The sequence below is a fragment of the Sturnus vulgaris genome, chromosome 10 (assembly GCF_052056855.1).
Source record: "Sturnus vulgaris isolate bStuVul1 chromosome 10, bStuVul1.hap1, whole genome shotgun sequence".
NCBI classification, from domain to species: domain Eukaryota; kingdom Metazoa; phylum Chordata; class Aves; order Passeriformes; family Sturnidae; genus Sturnus; species Sturnus vulgaris.
Window position 1 is genome coordinate 844,439 of NC_142252.1, and position 20,146 is coordinate 864,584.

Below are 20,146 nucleotides of genomic sequence, written 5' to 3' on the forward strand. Positions count from 1 at the left end.
ATGTAGTTCAGTAAAGAAAAATACATTCTGTAGCAGTCATTTTCAAGTATTTATTGTGGAATCCTGTACAGAAAATATTTATAAACAGACTTAAAACTTCTGATGAGCTGAGGTTTATTTCATGAAGCTGAAGAAGTAGCCATTGCTTCTTCATAAGCCTGCAGGGCCAGCTGGATATAACCTTCTCTCTGGGATTCAGTTTTCACAAACACCTGCAGCAGGAGAGAGGTTAATGCAACAGCAGTCATCATGCCAGTGGCAGATAAGCCACCCACAAGTGAAATCCTGGTGCAGCTGTACATACATACAGTTTAACAAAAACCCCAGCCTGGCATGTACAACAGTTCTGGTTAAGTATCTGCTTCCTAAGGTAAGGAGAAATTTAACTACTAAATGGGGTTCTGCTGGTTAAAAGCTCTCTTCTGCAGGTTAAGTAGTTTAAAGCAGAAAAGCTTACCTTGATCAGATCAACTCCTTGAAGTTTTCCTTCTTTAGCTTCCTTTGCTGACTGACATTCAGGGTGAAGCATGTGATACAGTGTAATTAAACTTGTAGCATCCTCCAGCCTAAACAAATAAAGACTCATTTTAGCAATTCCTTTCTCTTCAGAGAATTTACAAAGTGTATTTTGTGATGTACTTTGCACAGCACAGGCTGTCAAACTGCTGGTTCCACTGAGTATCCAGTCCCTGGATTACACAGGCAAGTACCTACATCTATCCCTCCTGCAGCTGAAGCCTGCTGGCCTACTCAGAAATAATACAGCTGACATCCCTCTGAAAATACAACTAATTACCAATAATGAGAGTTTAGTGGAACGTTCTAACACAGACTGCAATGACCAGTATGTTTTACAGAAGGAGCATTACGGAGCTCTCACCTGAATTTACAACTACTGAAGTGTGTGGCAGGGAAAGACACTTCAAACTCTGCTCATTTGAATTGGCCAGATACATGAATTTTCCCTTTACCTATCTGATTCTAAACCAGAAACCTTCCTGATTTCTCCATATGCTCAGGTTTAAAAGTGAGATCTGATCACCTGTTCCAAGTTTCTGACTGAAACAGCAGGAAATAAATGCCACCATTACTGCAACGTGGCTGATTGTACAAATTTCTCCCAGCTCTAGAGACATTTTGAAGTACTAAATATTGTTCACTTTAGGGAACTTTGAATAAATTAGCACCATGTTTTATAGAAATCCACCAATTTAAAATGAAATCTTATCTACGTGTTCCTAATCTACTTAGGAATTACTCTAAAACGCAGAGTGTATCAATCTTATCAGCCAAAACTGAGCTCAGCATGGAAATGTCAGGCTTTAAGAGCTGGAAGTGTTCTGACACTTACATGTGAAGCAAAAATAAAAACCCAAAAACTACAGAAGACTAACCTATATATACCCTCCAACTTAATGGACTGTTACTGGTGCTCCTGTACAGCTGCCAGTACCTCTACAGTTAACATAGAAATGAAAACTTTCCTACATCTGACAGCAATACTGTTGTCATTGCCAAGCAGCGGTCCTCGTTCTAAGGCTAAGCAGGATGAGCAAGTGTCAGAGTGTCCTTACAGGTCTCTGCTGATCATGTCTATGAGTAAGCCATCTGTCTTCTTCCTGCTGAGCAGGTACCACACCATGCCCCCGAAGTGCCTGGTTGAGCGCAGCAGGTCGTACTTGCCGTGCTTCTCGATGTCCTCGTAGGTGCGGTGGTGAACCTGCACACACAAGGGTTTGTTTCACTGCACAACTGCAGCCTGCTTTCCCCTGCACCTCCTTTCTCATCCTGTTCATTTCCCTAAGGTGCAGGAGTGAGCCACGTGCTGGACCATGCACCTGTTCTAATTCAGGGTCACTGGGCTGGCACAGTCCTTGGTACTTAGGTGTAGACATCCTCATGGTAAAGGAAGCTAAATCCTGTCTCTGTCCTGAACTTTTGGGGAGGGAGGGGCATAAGCTCTGGACCATCACTGCACTGCTGCCAAAGGTGCCTTTCTTCTTCCCCGAGAAAAATACTAGAGCAGAGGCAAAACTTTATTAAAGAAAAGGAGTTACTTGAAAAATTGCCTAACACAAGTTAAAATTTCTCAAATCACTGAGAATGTTACAGTTTTAAGAGATGTAAACATTATAAAAGCAAGTGTGAACTAATATTTATCAGCAGCTATAGCTACTTATTTTATTCTGCTAGAACTACAGTTTTGAAGCTGGTCTTGGTCAAAAATACTACTCTGTGCACTTTGTCAGTTCCCTAGCTGGTCCTGCCAGCTCCTAAGCCAGCAGTCACTGAAACTTCAGCAGCACAACTCTGCTCAGAGCCCCTGACAACTGTTACCATCAATTCTGCTTTGATACAAAAAGTACCTGAATAAAGACTACTTTTGTACGTCTAGTACCTTTCTAGGCTGGTAAAAATTACTTGTGCAAAATTCTGTTTTACTGTTCTGTATAAAAATAAACCCCACAACTCATCACAAGGATAATCGATATAGAAAAATTAGATTACATATGACCAACACCTCTGCTCCCCAGATTAATATTTATGTTTACAAAATAAACCCTACAATTCTCCACTAGATTTTTTTTTTTCTAGAAAAATGGAAAGTGAACTCACTCTGATATAGTCAGATGAATCTGGCTCAAACTGAGCAATGCACATGTTCAGGACATCTTCATGACGGTCTTGCTGAAATACAGTCTGAAACAACAGTTCAGATTCAGGGCCAGATTATGTAATCACACCATCCCAACTCTCCAAAATCAAAACAGCAGCCACAACCCTGCTCTGAGCAACACGTACAGTGAGTAACCCCTTCATCAAAAGACAAAATGGACAGAAGTACAGTAACTGCCTTGACGACATTAATATAATGTTTCTTGATTTTTGATTCTGAAACAGCAGTTCACACTTCCAGATAAAATGTACAATTGTTTCTAGTATGACACAGTATTTATACCTACCCAGGATTTACCTGGCCCTAACCTGGAACTTTGTTCTAAGTATTTTAACCAAGTTACGATGAAAGGCAATTGCTCAAAACAGAATTCAAGCAGCTAAACACATGCATGCAGAATGGCTTATTCCGAGCTACTCTGCCCAAAGAGCAGAGTTTCACTATCAGACTGCAATGAAGTAAAAGTGCTCCGTTTCAAAGCCAGGAAGAGCTCACCCCAAGGTTCTCATCCTTGAATAATGGGGGGGGAATCACCCGGCGCCCTTCCTTTGGGAAGAAGATCTGGATCATCCTGTCTCGCTCCTCCCATGTGGCTTTGCGTAACACCCCGTTTGGTTCTCTAACCACAATGAAACGTTCCTGGAAACGAGATCAAAACCATTGTCTAAAGCCAGAACCATCCTAAAAAACCCCTCATCTGTCAAAGTCCTTTACTCCTAAAGTCACCCTAATAACACCAGTTCCTAACTGACTGTTGCCATGTGCCAGATTCATCATTTCTGCCTTGCTACCCGCTGAGTAAGTGCTGCTTTTGCACCTCAGTTATACTGTCTGACAGCTGTGTGTGTGCCCACACCGAAAGCTACAGCTCTGGGAAGTTCAGAGATAATATAACTCACACCCAGACAGGGAGTTAGCCTGATTTTATCATTTGATAACCCATACAAAATTAAGAATGCAAGTGTCATGCACTTTTGTACCTTTTTTCCAAAGGTAGGTGCGAGAATCAAGTAAGGGCAAGTGCAAGGCAAAAAATAAAACAAATTAAAAAATATACTCAGACTTGTTCACAAGCATAATTGCTTTACTATGGCAAATGGGACAGTTTGTTTGACAGGGAAGTTTTCAGCATGGTGCAGCACGATAAACAGCACGTTCCTGGAGAAAGCTCCCAGACAGAATAATATATGGAAGACTGGGCAGTTCATTTCACAAGATCATCACTATATGCCCATTTGAACCATTAAGGCTTCTTGGAACCATAACTTTGTTAAGAATTTTTCTAGCCTTTTATTATTGGTACTTAAAGAACTGACATGTTTGTTACACAAAGGAAACTTTATCCCTATACTCCCCAGTTCCATTAGCCAACTCCTTCAATACAGCTTTCCTGGGAATTCATTCATCATTTCTACAGCTTTCAACCAGATCTGTGCAATTGTGGAGTAGCTCCATCTTACAAAGGAATCTAATCCTACAGAAAGCTTCTAGGAGCATGGAAGAACTCAGCACTCCTACCATACCACAAGCACCTGCTTATAAAATAATAAACTACCTACCACACAGCTTTCCCCATGCCTGCTTTTGATTAGCAGAATGTAATTTATGATTATCAGTTAGAGGCAAGTATTTAGAAACACATTTTTCTCTACTGCCTTGTACCAGATTGAATTTTCGACTCCTCAGCCCTTCTGCAAACCGATCCATCTACATTTTCACTAAAGCTTATTTTGAGGACAAATTAATACTGTTGATCATGTTACTTACACGATGTGGAATGGAGTAACTTAAATCTGTAAATATATATTTTGCAGTTTCAGTTCCTTCAAGGACTTTGTCTTCTGCTAAGACATCATCAATTGGCTCTCGTTCATTTAAAACAGGGGGCATGATTAGTTTTGTTTTAGCTTCCTCGATGGCTTTTCTTGTGGCCTTGTAGGGGAAAAAAAGTGGTTTAATTTTACAATTAAAAATATCATCCTATTGTAAAGATAACATACAATTTGGGGACAAATATTTTCATTTAGAGAAGCTTGGTTTTTTTCTTCTGCAGTTGAGAAAAAGTGAGACACCAATTCCACCTCTAGGTAAGTGAATTTCATGTAAACAATTTACGACTACTAAAACCTGGACAAAATGCTGGAGGAAGATACAAAACTACAACAGACAAACTATTGCAAACACCAAGTTAATTTCAAACACCAAGCTTATTTCAGGTGCTTTTCCATGGCAAATTTCCCCCAAAGCATAAAACACGACCAAAAGTTTGTACATAGCTTTAATTGTGGCTACAGCAGAACTGGCTTAAGTCAAGTCCCTTTGTCATCCTGAATGAAGTCAGACCAGAGGGGAGAGGATAAAAAAAAAGTAGTCAAAGGGTTCCCAGGGATAAAACTTAAGCATCAGATGAAGGTATTTGACAGAGTTAGGAAGCATAACAGGTTAATAAAGACAAACTATCACTCAAGAAAAAAAAAAGATCAGGTTCTTTCCATATTCCATCAAAATCGCAGAAACCTGGACAAACTAAGCTATTTCAAGTGAAGAAACAGTGATTTACACTGATTTAGTATCATAATAATCTGTTAATAATCTGAAACAAAGTAAAGAAACCAGAATGTTTTCAAACGCAGCAGTAAGGAAGGCAGAAATATGGGCTATTATAGGCATTTTGCTAAAACCAACACTTACTTCCGAAGGAAGCAGAGCAGCCTACCTCTTCCAGCTGAGCTTCGGTCATCAGCTTGTAGTGAGGCGGCTTGAGGCCCTTCTTCACAGGCCGGAACACCTTGTGCAGGTCGAGTCCCGTCATTTTGTAAAGCAGCGTCTGAACCGCTTCGTCCGTGAAGGCGGGCCTGGGCTGGGCGGCCTTTCCCTCTGCGGGAGGGGCACACGCTGTAACCTGGGGCTGAGGCCACGGTCACCCCCTGCCCTCACGGCTCCTCCCGCCCCGCCGGGCCCTCCGCGGCCCCGCACCCGCATCCCACATCCCTCCCGAAGGCACCGCAGCCACACGCGGCGCGGGCGAGCCCCGAGGCTGGGGCAGCCGGGAGCGCCCTCAGAGTGCCCGCGGGTCCCCCGGAGTACCGCCAGCGGGTCCCCCCGCGTACCGCCCGCATCCGCCGCCAGCGCCCGCCGCGCGGGGAGCGCCCACAGCGGCCGCAGCCGTGCGGGCACCGCCGCCCAGCCCCGCGCCCCCAGCGCCGCCATCTTCGCTCCCGCCCCTTCCCGCCCCGCGGCGCGCCGGGAAATGGAGGCACGGAGCTGCGGAGTGGCCCGAGTGGGCAGGGATCCAGCGGGACCAGCGAGTCAGATCCTCCTGGCCCTGCACAGGAGTCGTACCCTGTGCCTGAAAGCGTTGTCCAAATGCTTCTTGAACTCAGACAGGCCTGGTGCTGTGACCACTGCCCTGCAGAGCCTGTTCCAGTGCCCAGCCACTCTGGGTGAAGAACCTTTTCGTGACACCAACCTAAACGTCCTCAGGCCGTTCCCTCGGGTCCTGTCACTGTCCCCAGAGAGCAGAGATCAATGCCTGCCCCTCTGCTTCTCCTCATGAGGAAGCTGTAGATTGCTGAGGTCTCCCCTGAGTCTCCTCCGCAGTCGGGGAGACACGCGGTCCCCGGGCACTTTCCCGAGGGACAGGGCAGGAACATCGTTGCTCCAAGCTCTCCCAGCGCGTTTGTGCCATTTAAGCGCTGCTGAGGGCTCGGTGAGGGCGTGGAGCCCATTCTGCAGTTGTGGCACAACCCTGGAAAGAGTGCGGGATGCCCGGCTACCTCAGCCGCCCAGGCCCGGAGCAAGGCTGTGTGTTCCCTTCCCTAGCCCAGGGTGCTCAGCTCCCTCAGCCGAGCAGGGCTGTGTGTTCCCTTCCCTAGCCCAGGGTGCTCAGCTCCCTCAGCCGAGCAGGGCTGTGTGTTCCCTTCCCTAGCCCAGGGTGCTCAGCTCCCTCAGCCGAGCAGGGCTGTGTGTTCCCTCCCTTAGCGCGGAGTCTCCGTAGTAGGAAAAACAGTGGAACTGAGGCCATTGTGCAGGATTAAAGCGCTGTTGGCCCACGGCTGCCCGAGTCCAGAGAGGTGCGGGTGGCAGTGGGTGCCCTGCCCGCTGCCAGGAGCCGCTGTCGGCCCCGTGCCCGGGCAGGCTGCTCCAGAGGGAGGAACACGCTGGGAATTCGCTGGGAATTCGCACATTAAACGTGCCCTGCCTCTGTCTGTGCTGTGCGGGGCACTGGCCTGTCAGCCTGGCCATGGCTTCACTGCCATGGGTGGTGAGGAATTGCTGCCCTCATGTTCAGGGAGATTTAACGCTTTTGTAAAGGAAGGAAAATATATAACTGCACTTAACCATAAAGCCAAAATTAGCTTCATACTCAATGATTATGACATATCAGGTCTAATGTCTGTGAAGAGGAGGTACTGATTTCTTATAACTGGGCCTGTTTCAGGGGGTTGAAAGTTTATTATGACTTGAAGTTTATTTATTCTAGTTGGTCTGTATATCTTCTGTTGTGAATTTCAGAGTCACAGACTGTGCTTAGGGGGTGTGAAACAGAATTTGATCTTAAAGGTCTGTTCCAATCTTGATTATTCTCTGATTCTCTTATCAGCAGGCAAGTCTCTGTCCAAGAGCCCGGAATGCCTCAAGTTCCAGAATGTTCAAAGCCACCCATCAATGCAAGCTGGCTCATGCCTTCCCATTGAAACAGGAAAGATTTTTTTCTCCAGGAGGGGTGACATGAGGCCTGTGCTTGTGTTCTGTAGATCTCCAATTGTTTAAACTTTAGAGGGTTGTTCGTTGTTTTGCCAGATCAAAGTCTAAGTTATACTACTTTTGAAAATGATGAAGTCTGTGAGAAAATGAAGCCTGTTTAACATATATTGATTTTAGTTAGAATAAAGTTAAGTATCAGCTTAAAAAATGTGTTTGTTTCTTATAATTGATCTTTTTTTTCTACTGAGGAGTATTCCTGTTTTTCTCAGCCTTATATCCAAACACATGCTCTGGGTTGAATTTAATAATCAGGCTGTTCAATATCCTGGCCTTGTCAGGAAGGTTGCAGGAGGATATGTTCTTCTCATATCTGCCTTGCTACAACTAAGTTGAAATTATTGGGTACTGCACAGGGCAAATGAACCTTTAATATTATTTTAATGTAATTTTGTGCAGAATTTATTTAAATAATGCTAAGAAAATGAAAAATAATTTTGATGAAATGGAGAAGGTGTTGTTTTTCAATTCTTGCATGTAAGATCTCTGGAGTGAGAGCTATACCCTATAAGGGAATTGGGAAGTTATTTGGCAACGTGCCTAAAAGCCACTTCAGACCTGTTCATGAGTTTGGATGGCAAGCCAACGTCCATTTTAATTCACAGAAGTGCTTAGAAAAACAACTGAATTTATTGGGCAATATCCAGGAGAGGTTAAATTCACATTCAGTCTGTACTGGAGTAGTAACAGCTGCTGTGAGGATTAACCTTTTTGGCTGGTGGGATGAAAAGAAATATTAACTAACTATACTGTAGATGGAAGTATAGCAGGTTAACATAATTTATAAAGTAGGCTCATTTATAATGGGTAAGGTGATTATATTTTATTGTGGTTTAAATTTGTACTGAAGTAACAGCTTTAAGTAGGATATTTATATATTGATGCAGTTAAAAATGTAAAACCACCTTGAAGAATCGGTGGTGTAAATATCAATGATGAAATGAAGAATCTCTCTGAGTTTTTGTTATTATTTTCAATGCATCCCAGGACAGTTGCTGTTGGAAAATTACAGCCATCTGATGATGGGTGGATGTCCTCAGTGAAACACATTGGTGGTCCAGTCTGGATTCTATTGGGAAAGTGTCAGCACAAAATCACCTGCACAGTTGGCATTAATTTCCTTTCCATTGGCAGTTTCAGGAGAGCAAAAGGATCAGATGGCTGCTGAGAGGGCACCAGTTGGTTGACATCTCAGGGAAAGAGGAGACAAATGAGAAGCTTAGGAGCTCATGTTGTTGCTTTGCCTATGTAATTGATAAAATAAGGGACAGTGGTTTACTGAGCTCTTCCTGAGCCATAAATATATCAAATTAGTAGTGAGAGTTGTTTGGAAGGAAGAATTCTTTCTTGGAAAAAATACAGAGAAAAATACAAAATGTCAGGTTTGGTAACTGTGCATCCAGTTGTTATGTGAAGAACACAGAATGAAATCAGTCAGGCTGTGCATGTGTTCACAGCTGATGTGATCTTTTTAAAATTAATGGTTGGTTCTCTTGTTCCTGATAAGAAAAAACCTGGCAATCCTATGGAACATTTTCCTGAAGGACACAATGGACCAGGTTGGAAGCTCTTTTTGCTAGACCTGCATGGATTAGTCTGAAGATAAATTATTTTTTCCAGAGAAGGTGTAGAGTGCTGACATAAGAGAGATGACACAAACCTCATTATATCATCAAATTAGTTTTTAAAGGAATGAGATATTACACATGGCTGTTTTTGTTTCACCATGTACATTGAGGGAGTGGGTATTTTTTGCTAAAATTGTTGGAGTTGTCATTTTCAATAGGATTGCCTATTTTCAGAGTTGCCCACTGAACTTCAGGTACTGGAGCTCAGCTGCAGCATTCTCACCCTGTGTGCCAGCTGCCTTCTGCTGCTGCAAACGCCCGCAGTGAGAGGGGCTGAGGAAACACCATGCAAAAGGTTTCCAAAGCTGCTCCTTCCGTGCTCTCACTTCCAGCAAGTGCTCATAGTCAGCATAGGTTGAAGACCAAATGTCCTTTGAGGTTTGATTTGTGCCGTGACTATTTGACATCTGTGTTTCCAATTCGAAGGGGAAATGACAAAGCAGGAAGGATTATCCGTGCTCTTTATTTTCAGTTTTCAGTCGTGTTTCAGCCACGCTTGCCCTGAGCTCGTGTGCTGTGTTCCTGTGGGCCACGGCGGGGCAGGAGCGAGGACTGAGAGCAGGGAAAGTGCCTGAGGAGCTGCAGCGGGAAATGTCAATGAACTTTTTCATTCATGACCCACATTTGCCTCTGTCTCGCATAAAGCTGCCATAATCTCACTTTAATAATGATAAATTAGATACACACAAAGACTGTCTCCAGTAGTTGAGATTGCATACATTATTTATAGTAGGGATATAAATCCCACTTCAGTTTATATTGTTTTCTTTGGTACACTATAGGGGCTTGAGCCAAGCCCATTAAAGTCCTTTCCTAACTTCAGCGGGCTCTGAATTAGGAGTCCCTATTTTTCAAATTAATTTTATTATTCCTTTCTCCTCTTGTAATACTTATCTTTTAAAAAGTAGTTATCAAAGAAATAAATAATATATTATATATTATTTTATAAATTAGATATTCTTTATAATAATATATTAATATATTAATAATACATTATTATATAATATTACTATATTCAGTGTTATTCAAAGTAAGGTATGGTTTCAGTAATTGCTGCTTTTCCCATTCTTAATAGTTTTTAACCTCCCTCTACATTCCATCACTATTTCAAGTCCTGTCCTTCTGAATCCAAGTGCTTGTCAGGGCACTGTGAACTAAATCTGATGTGCAGCACAAAGTGTTATGTGTGGGCAGGTGGGACGTGTCTGATCCCTTTGTTTCCACAGGAGAAGACAGAGCAATGATCCTGGCAGATTTGTTGGTTTGTTTTGTTCTCTGGGCACAGGAAGATTAGGAGAAGATGGCACCCTCCAATTCAAAGGTTAATTATAATATTTTCCTTCTCTCCTGTTGCTAGCAGAAGTAGTCTATACTTTGTTCTCATAATTGTACTTTTATCTGTTTTTATTTGTTATCTGAAACCTGACCCCTGAGAGAATCTTCTGAAACCAAAACTGTCCAAATTAAACCTGGATTCATGTTGTGTGTATTGCCTGGCCTGTTGTCAAAGGCTTCATAAAAATCTAAATCCCAAGTGTCTACTGGTTACACTTTGTCATACTTTGTCATCCTCACAAAGAAGCCTGGAGGTCTGGTTTTCCTGCTTTTTTTTAATCCATGTTTCATCTGGGCTCTTGTCTCTTTTTATGGTTTTTAATTTAATTATTTTACCAATGAATTTACCTGGCAAAGAAGCACATACTCCTAGTCATAAACTATTTTAATACCACTCAGAAATAATGGCCAAGTTTTGTTTCTTCCAGCCTGTTCTCATAAGAGTTGATTTTATTAACAGGAAACCACTTCATTTTTCAATTGCCTCAGAAAGTGAATATATTTGTCTTCTTGTGACTTGCAACAGTTAAATACATTAATTTTTTTCCCCAAAACTGGTTCCATTTCTATAATTTTGTTTATTTTTTTTTCAGTTTAAAGAACAGTTACTTCACACCAACCATCTTGTTGCTTAGTTATGCCAAGAAATCACTCTTATCTGCATGCCATTCCCTTCTCAAGTTCTTTTTCCCTTTGAGATTCATCTGTCTGGGATTCTTTTACAATTTCACTTCTCCTTTTAGGCAATTATTTTTTCTCTAAGTCTCCTGATTGTTCTTTATAGTACCCCTAAGCCTTCCTGTCTTCATATTACTTTGAATTCATCTGGATTTATTAGGATTTTTGTCACCTTGATTCTTCTTTTGTCTTTCCCCAAATTATTTTTTTCTGTGGAAATAGCTCCTGTAGTTTGCTGTTTAACAGTCTGCACTTTTTAATGTACTTTGTTGTTGATAAGGGTAATGTGTACCTTTGGCTTGCTATCATATATATAAATAGCCTGCATGATAAGGCCAACTTTTTAAACTATTTCGTACCAATATCACACTATTTAAAACAAAATCCCCTCTCTTTTAAAGGTGGCACTGGAGATGTGTTTGTGTGTTTGGGTTTTTTCTTCTCTTTTTTTTTTCTTATTCCTTCCTTTGGATCCAGACTGTAATACAAATTAAATTTTCTTAGGCAAACCCACTGTGCATTTTAAAAAGTCATTTTAAAGCCGGGATCCTGGAGGTCTGACAGAAAAGCTAAACCAGCTGGGCTCTCCAGGACAAACAACACATAAATCTACATTATCTTTTCTTCAAGATCAAATAAGTGAAAGAAAATCCTCAGAAAGTAAGAGATATTTTTATCTCACATAAGCAGAGCTAAAAGAATTTCATGTCAGTTAAAATCTTAGCCATTCCTGATATACTTGTAAAAATCCAACATTTTTTTCATTTTCATTTTGAGCAGAAGCATTTTTATATGCTAACCTAACAGCTCTATTTGCCTGTTTGATATGAAGGTTGTCTTTAAGTCCAAGAAAAAACGGTTATTCAGCTCTATAGCAAAGAGCCAGTCTCACAAGAACACTTTCCAGTTGTGTTTGTTCTAGTTGATTTGCTGAAGGAGAAAGGAAGCAAAAAAATTCAAGAACCCAAAACAGAAATAGAATTAATTTGGTCAAATAGTTACCAGATTATTTTCCCCATTTGTTTCCAAGTAAACCTCTTGACATTTATTAGGTTGCTCACTGGAGCTAATAGGAAGGCTTCCATCCTTTTTTGGACAAACTGTCTGATTGGAGAATGAGATGTCACCAGATGATTTCCAGAAGAGCCACGATAAAAAATTATTCAGCTGGTGCTATCCCTGCTGTATTTGGGGCAAAATATATATGTGTGTACTTCATAAATTGTTTTAAACCTGTTCATTGAGCAAGCAATTGCATTTATGCTTCTGTGGGTTTTTAGAGAGTGTTTCTGGGTACAACCCTGCATTTCCACAGGGCTTTCTCCTGCATGCTGCCCATGGCATTCTGCAGAAATGGAATGGGCACTAACAGATGCCAGAGATTGTACACTGGGATAGAACAAGTGCTGGCATTTTGTGAAGGCATGTATTTCATATCTTAATAAAAAATGTAGCTGGGCAGCTAGAGGGATCTAGTAGTGTTTTTATTAAATGTTTTAAGGCAAAAAAAGCCAGTAGACAGCTCAGCATGGCAGGGAAATATTAGTGACAGAAACATAAAACACAGGCCTGACTCTGCCCTGTGTACAGTGCAGGGTGTCCCCATTGTCAGAGGGATGAGTGTGGGACACACAGAGCAGGGAATTCTTTCATTGTTGGGGAAGGGGGTAAGAAACAAGCAAATAGACTGAAAATTAAAGTGTAAAGTGCTAGAAGTCCAAGTGGTTTTGTCTGGTTAGATCTTTTATATTTATTTAAATTTTTTACAGCTGCACAGGAAAAGGGAATGTCTTGGTCTTCCCTTTTATTTACCCATTTCTGGGCAGGCTGTCTGTTCCTTCCCTTATACCCTCTCCAAATACACACATTATATCTTTTCATAAACAACTTCAGTATATGACCTAAGTGGAAACAATGAATCAATTTTGGTTATTGAACTGGGTCAATTCACAGGGGGCCCCACTGAGTTCCAGACCCTCTGAAGGAAAAAATGGAAGCAGAATCTTCCCACTTTGTTAGCAGCAAACCTCCAGATTGTCACGTCTTTTCAGGTGATTGCAACCTCAAGATGCGGTTTTATATCTGCCCAAACTGATCTAAGACTTTCCTGTTCCCTCTGTTCAAGCCTTCCCTAAAAACTTTTTTTTCTTCTTAGCAGTCACTAAACGGAGCCGATAATTTTCTTGTGAATTTTAATTAAAAGCACAGTAGTTTGTGACACAGAAATTCAGGCTCTGACTGTGAAAGGGAATTTAAATGCTGCTTGGAAAAGCAAAGTGGATTCTGTCATTCTGTCCCTTTTGAGTTTCTGCAGCAGCACGGAGGTCTCCTGAACCTTACAAGGTATGACCGATGCAGCCAATCCAAGGGTGTTTTACAGGAGAGTTTGGCAGCACTGGGGTCATTCCACTTTTCCTGGGTGCTCCACTGCAGTAGAATTGCTTCCAGCCAAGCACCATTCATTTTGTAAGGAAACGGGGGAGTTTTTGATTGATACTTCCAAATTTAGCAGAGTATTGCTTGAAGGGTTTTGTGTAACAGAGTCCAGAACTGACTGTGCAATATTTTAATGCACATTTCTGCCTGAAGGACTGAATATTTGTTCCTAAAGCAGAGCATCATTTGAATTAGTTGTTCACTCTTTCCCCTGCTCCTTTCCACTCTCTTTTTTTCATTGTAGACCAAATAAAACTTCTTCTAAATGCTGATACAATACGTGCAATTTACCATATTTTCTAAATATGATTGTATTTCTTACTAATGATAGTTCAACATTGCTTATGGTCGGTCATTCTTTTCTTTCTCTTCATAATTTCCTCAGACCTACTAAAAAAAAAAATCTTCCTTGTCATCTGTTAGATGCGATTGTTTTGTCATATAGCACTGCAATCGTGAAAACCAAAACTGCTCCGAGTTTGCTATTGTGAGTAATTTGGGATGTCCTTCCCAAGTTCTCGCTGTCGCTGCCGGTGTGGCCGCGGGCGCTAGATGGCAATGTGGCCGTGTGACATCCAGGGAACGGCAGTAGCGAGAGTCCCAACACGTGAGAGAATCCTCATGTTTCAAAAATATTTGTAATATTGCCTTTTTATTATGAAAACAATTATAATGTGTAAATGCTCCGTTTTTGCAGTCTGAAAGCTTTACAAACTTTCTTTTTCCTGCATTATGAGTACACGGGGAACGTTTCTTAATGAGTTAGACTGGTGAGTACATTTACCCCTTTTTTGGTCTGCTGTAAAGCTGTCCAATCGATTAATCTATCAGAAGGTGGAGTTTTCAGTTCCTAGCATGATCAGCGTGTTTCTTACCGTGAAAGAGGAAGGAGGAATGACAGGATGTTGCCCTGCCCTGTCTCCTCAAATAACCTTTTACTTGGTGTCATGGCAGTGGTGAGAATGGACACTTCAAAACTCAGGTAAAAGCAAAAGGTGTTAGGTGGCAATGGCAACCTTATGGCCCCATTTTGAGCCACAGAGTCATCCTAAAGACAAGCAGTGCCACAGCTGTTACTCTGTCAGTGTTTCAATGCTTTTGGATGACTTGGGAAGAAGTGGCTTCAAAGCCACTGACCTTACACAGCTGACAATTGTTGTAGGGCCCAGTCCCCCACAGGCTCTCTAGAAAAGACTCTGTGTGTTTTGGGGATGCAGCTGAACCCCTTGTGGTGTTCAGCCACAAAAAGTGTTGCCACTTTTCCATATCATATCCTACCTCTGCTTTAGGTCTCCCTCTTGACCAGCCTGTGTGGGTCACCTTTAATCAAAATAAACAGGTGCCCTATGTTTGTCAGGCTGAATGATCTCACTTTGCAGACAGGCAGGCAGAAATAATTTCTCAAGGAATTTTGCATGGAGTGTATTACTGCTTTTCTGACAAGGAGGAAATATGGAATGGTGAGGGCCCACCAAGGCTGTTAGGGGTGGCCATTCTGCCTAAGGCACCCCCAAATGTTCTGTTGCTCCTGCCACTGCAGTGCTCTCCATAGGGCAGCAAGGGTCTGTGCCTGCTGGTGTGTCTGCTCTGGGGCAGGAGGGTGAGAAGGCTGTTTCAGCTGTGCTCTGGTGGAATTGAAGGGGCACCCATGGCCTGTGCTTCCATTGTAGGCCATGGCTTCATTGTAGGATGAAGGGAGCACTGTCTCATTCTTTCTTTTCTCAGAGGCAATTCTGCTTTCTATGCCCAAAAGGAGAGGCAGAGTCCAGAGCAGACATTTGATTTCCAGTTTCTCCATGTTGCCTTCTCCATCCTAGTGCAGCATCCAGTGCTGTCTTGTGATAAACACCAGCAGTCATTCCATTGGGAAAGAAGACTTGGATGGGAAAACTAAGATATTTATGGCCTTTATTAATGACCCTTCTGTGCCCCCAGTCTCTTTTTTGCTGCTGTTCTCTCTGCTCCACGTTCCCCACTGGTGTTTTATTTTGACATTTTTGACCCCTCATGCACTTCTTTTTTTTCCACCCATTGTCTCTTTCTCTCCTCCTCTTCTTTTCCTGGTAATAGGGCGTATCCCTGTGGCATTTGGTTTTGTTCGGTTGGGACTGGCACCAGTCCCCACCAAAAACATTTTGGTTTGGGTACTCATAACTACTGTGTGTAAGTGTAAACCTCTCGTGGCTACAATCTTTTATTTCTCAATGAGGAACACAAACAAGGAAAGCCCTTGTTTAGTGGAATGAGATTTGGGACTTCCTGCAGACCGATCAACTGTAAAATTAAAGCTGAACATTCTGGAGAGGAGTGGTAAAGTAAAACAAAATACACCCAATGAATCATGAAAGAATTTTCCTGAGGTTTGAACTTTTGGGGTTTTCTTTCAATGATTCAAAATAAAATCGGAATCCAAACTGGCCACAGTCCCCATGCTCTTGCAAAGCAATGAGTCTCAAAGCAAGCAGATACATACCATGGGCATGTACTGACTGCAGGCTGTGTCCCCAGTGCTTTAAAAGCCAAGGGTGTCTGTGCCTTCCCTGTGCCAGGGAGGCCAGCCGTGCTGAGGGGCTGGGGCAGGGCAGGAGCTGCAGCCCACCCCACTGTCAGCAGCCCCCAGGGCTGTGGAGTGCCCTGAAGACCAGCAGGGCACAGATATTGCTTGGGAACAAAGCTGTCCTTTGAGGTTATCTCGGTGACCAGATTAGATCCCCTCCTCACAGAAGGGATTTTCCTCCCACCCTTCCCACTGATGACAGCAGTGCAGAGGACACAGAACTGAGTGTGCTGTGTCTGGAGAGGGGTCCGTGCCTCCGGGTTCTCAGCTGCTGGGGGGAAACTCTTCAAAACACCCCTTCCAAATCAGTTTGTTTTAATAGCAGATTAAATGCCCTCAAGTCTCCTACTTATGTTTTCAGTGAGAAAATGGCCAAGCAATTGCTGAAGGCCCTCAAAGAAACAGGACATCCTGAGCTGTGGCAGATGGACTTCCTTTACACAGTTTTAATGAAAATTTTCAACAATAGCTCTGTGCATGTTCTTAGGGGGGTTAGCAAGTGCACATATTTATGTACACACACACACACTGTGCAATGCTACATAAGCTTTTTAAAATAACATATGAAATACTCTGGATATTTTGCTGGAAAAAAATTGTTTTGTAAATATATATATATATTAACTGTGTTATGACATAAGGCAGGATTAGGTAGAGAGAAAATTTCAGGATATGGGTGGCCACAGTTGAAGGTCTTACAGGGAGTGTTCAGTAAAATATCCTTGGAACATCAAATTAAAATAAATTAAGAATAAACTTAACCAAAGTATCAGTGAACATAAACAAATCTTCATGCTAAACAAATAATCCAAGGAAGCCAAAGTGCAATAATTAGAAAGAGATAATTATGCTTCCTCTGCTTCCTAGAAAAGCTATGTAAGATTTTCAGTAATTTCCTAAGTGCATAGTGTAAGATGCTGGCAAAAAATGAAAAAACTTCTGTTAAAGTTTATGATATACAAGAATCTACTCTGGCTGAGGGCCTGTTTCATGGCAATAAAGATATAGTAAAGGAAAAAAAACAATTAAAAATATTATAAAGGTGCAGTCTGCTATAACATAAAAATATCTGGAAATGCAACATAGAACAAAACAGTTACAATACTGTAATTTAGTCAGGGCCGTGGTAACATATTACCCAGTCATTAACTGTTGTCTTTAGCTCACACATTCTCCTCTTTTAAAGATTTTTCATTTTCAATGCTTTTGATTGTTAATTTCAGTTTATTTCTGAGGTACCAGTTTTCTTGGAAGAATAACAGATGGGCATTGTTCTGATGTCAGTTATCTGGAACTGCTCTGTGGAACTCAGTTTAGATTTTGAAGGAATGCTCTGAGGTAATAAACTATTCTTATGATATTTTAACAAAATTACATTGTTGTCAAAATGCAGTAACAGCATGAAAAATATTTATTAAAAACTCTCTGCATTTTCTCTTATATGGTAAACAATCTGGTCTGCTAATCCCTTCTGGATGAGCTGAACCTCATACCCATGCTTAGAATGCCCCAGCCATGATTGCAGCATCACCTTCAGCCTCTCTTTCGTGTGTTTGTTGTCCTGTGTTCTCAGAAATGTGTCAGCATTAGAGGCCCACAAACACAGTGAAAAGACGTGCCCCGAATTTGATAGTGTCACAACTGGGAGGCCTTTGTGTTGTTCCTGTTAGCACAGTGTGGGGAAGTCTTTCCGAGATGCTTTAGACAGACCGAGGCTAGAAAAGAACTCAGAAGTTTGAGTCATCGTGGAACTACAAAAAGGTAAAGACTTTGCTTTTCTAATGTCAAATGAAGATGTGAAAAGTCTCTCTCATTTTGTATTTCCAAAGTGGAACCTGGTTTTGGTGTTCCTGAGAAATAATGGAATGTGGGCAGGGAGTGTTTGCTGTGAAGGAGGAGCACTGTGCTGTCCCCATCAGCTGGAATAGCTGAGCCCTGAAGGCGTGTGACTGTGGGAACTCCATTTGTAGGCCCATAAGAGCAGCCCCAGGTAATTGATAACTGCATTTAACACACACTCAAGAACGGAGACAAGTAGCAAAACTCATGCTGGAAAATGTGGATATAGGTGAGCAGGGTTTGTGTAGATAGATGGATGTGAATTCTGGAAAAGAGAATATAAAAACTTACATAAAATGCATCTCATACAGAGGAAATATTTCATAATCTTTAATTTTTCTACAGATTTGACTGTCTTGCATCTTAAACTCCACCGAGAAGATATTTTTACCATAAACTTAAATTTTCAGCTTTCTGAGAAGATTCTTAAAGATTCTGATACAGCATCAGAGGAAAAAATAATTGGAAAAATAGGTGTCAATCAGATGCATTTTATTGGGACAGATATTTGCTATGTCCAAGAGTTATAGAACTGAAACCTGTAGACTTTAGGAAGATGTTGGTTTTATACCTTGGATTAGAAATCTCTTCACTGTCAACCTTTTTAGGGTCACTGTGGATTTAAACAGAAAAATTATGTGCAGAATATGTCCTTTGAGCCCTTAGGAAGGGGAAAGCCCATTGTCAGTTATTTTGGTGTGGTACCTTGTTAGGATCTGTGGAATGCTTAATGTTTTGTGATGGATAATTAGACCTGCTACTGGGAATATTCCTGTAAGTCTCTGTAGGAGCTAGTGAAGAGGAAGAGGGCTGGTAAGTGACCCTAAATCAGGAGAAAGTTCTTTTGTTTGGCATTTTGGAGTCTGCCCAGTGACTCTGCTTGCTGCATGCTGCTTGGAAGGTGAAGCTGCACATGGGGCTGAGGAGGAAGAGGATGAGTGTGAGCAGACAGACACAACCATTTCAATGCAGGGCAAGAGTTTGTAGGGACGGGGTTTGCCTCCACACTTACAGTGGACAAAAGCAACCTGTGGTCCTGTATCCTGAACTTTTTGTTCTGTTTTAAAGGTTTGATTTCAAGATTTGCATTTCCATCTCTAGTGAAATCTGAATTCAAAGCTGAGCATGAAGCTCAGGACACAAGCTGTTATCCTGTTTCCTGTTTTATTTCTAGAGTTGTGCTGCTTGTGGGACTGAATAGGATCCCTAGTCACTTGTTTCCAGTTAGGATCTCAGTGATTGGTTTCTCACAATTGCCCAGCAGATCCAGCTGAGCTAGAACATCTTTGAGAAACCAGGTGACACATTTCCAATGGTTGAATGTGGTTTCAGGTCTCTTAGAAATTTAATCCCACAACCTTTTATAAAGACAATTTGTACCAAAGTTGTGATTTAGAGTTACATGGATGCAGCTCTGTTTGCCACATTTTTTTTCTTGAGGATTATTTAAGATATTGGGATGCAATATTATTTTATGACCCAAGTCCCAATTCCAGTCCCATCTTTCTCTGCAAATGAAAGCTCCAACAAGCAATTCTTCAGTTGAAGATTTGATGCACAAACTAAAATAAATCACTACAGAAGTTTGATAAATTCTTCGCACAGATCAAATTCAAAATAAGGCTTTCCCAGACTGCATGTTCCATAAATAACCAAAAGTTGCAAACGCATTACAAACTCGGTTAGCACCCAAGTGTCTATTAATGCCATGAAACAAGTAGAAACACCTGCTGTGATTGAATAACCTATGGGCTAGAGGGTAGGAAATTCAGTTGGGTAATGCCTGGTTCCAGATCCTTGTTAACTGAACTCAACAGCATCATTGAGCTGTCTTCTAGAGGTTTTATTTCCCTTGCAGGTAACAACACGGAGTAGAAACAAAATAGCTCAGAACACAGGAGATAAGAATGGATCATCTGGGAGCACCAGGCAAGTGACCTAAAACATAAAGTGGTTTCTTGTGGATTAGTTATCTTAATTCTGGGGTAGTCTTCAGAGAATGAGGGGAACCATCTCTCCAACCAGAAGAACCCAAAAGGGTGTGAGCTCCCAACAGGAACATGTGGGATTTATTCTGTTTTGCTCAAATCTGAGACATTAAGCCATGCAGGCCTGAGAAATAAAAGTGACCCACTGAAGTTATCATACTGCGTTCTGTAACTGAAAACTCTGGGCTAACTTAACTGGGTATGTGAAGGTGCCTTTTAGAGGAATGAGTGTCTTGGTTTCCCA

At 41.8% G+C, this 20,146-nt stretch overlaps 1 protein-coding gene across 1 annotated transcript; it reads right to left on the reverse strand.

The window, feature by feature from the left end:
* Positions 1–36: 36 nt before the first annotated feature.
* Positions 37–5,892, reverse strand: MRPS22 (mitochondrial ribosomal protein S22). Its single transcript, XM_014870260.2, has 8 exons — positions 5,788–5,892; positions 5,394–5,554; positions 4,445–4,609; positions 3,173–3,316; positions 2,617–2,700; positions 1,575–1,720; positions 458–566; positions 37–212 (listed from the first exon to the last, which is right to left on the reverse strand). Exons 1-8 carry the CDS (start codon positions 5,885–5,887, stop codon positions 120–122), a joined length of 1,002 nt encoding a protein of 333 aa, XP_014725746.2. The 5' UTR covers positions 5,888–5,892; the 3' UTR covers positions 37–119.
* Between the last annotated feature and the right edge of the window lie 14,254 nt (positions 5,893–20,146).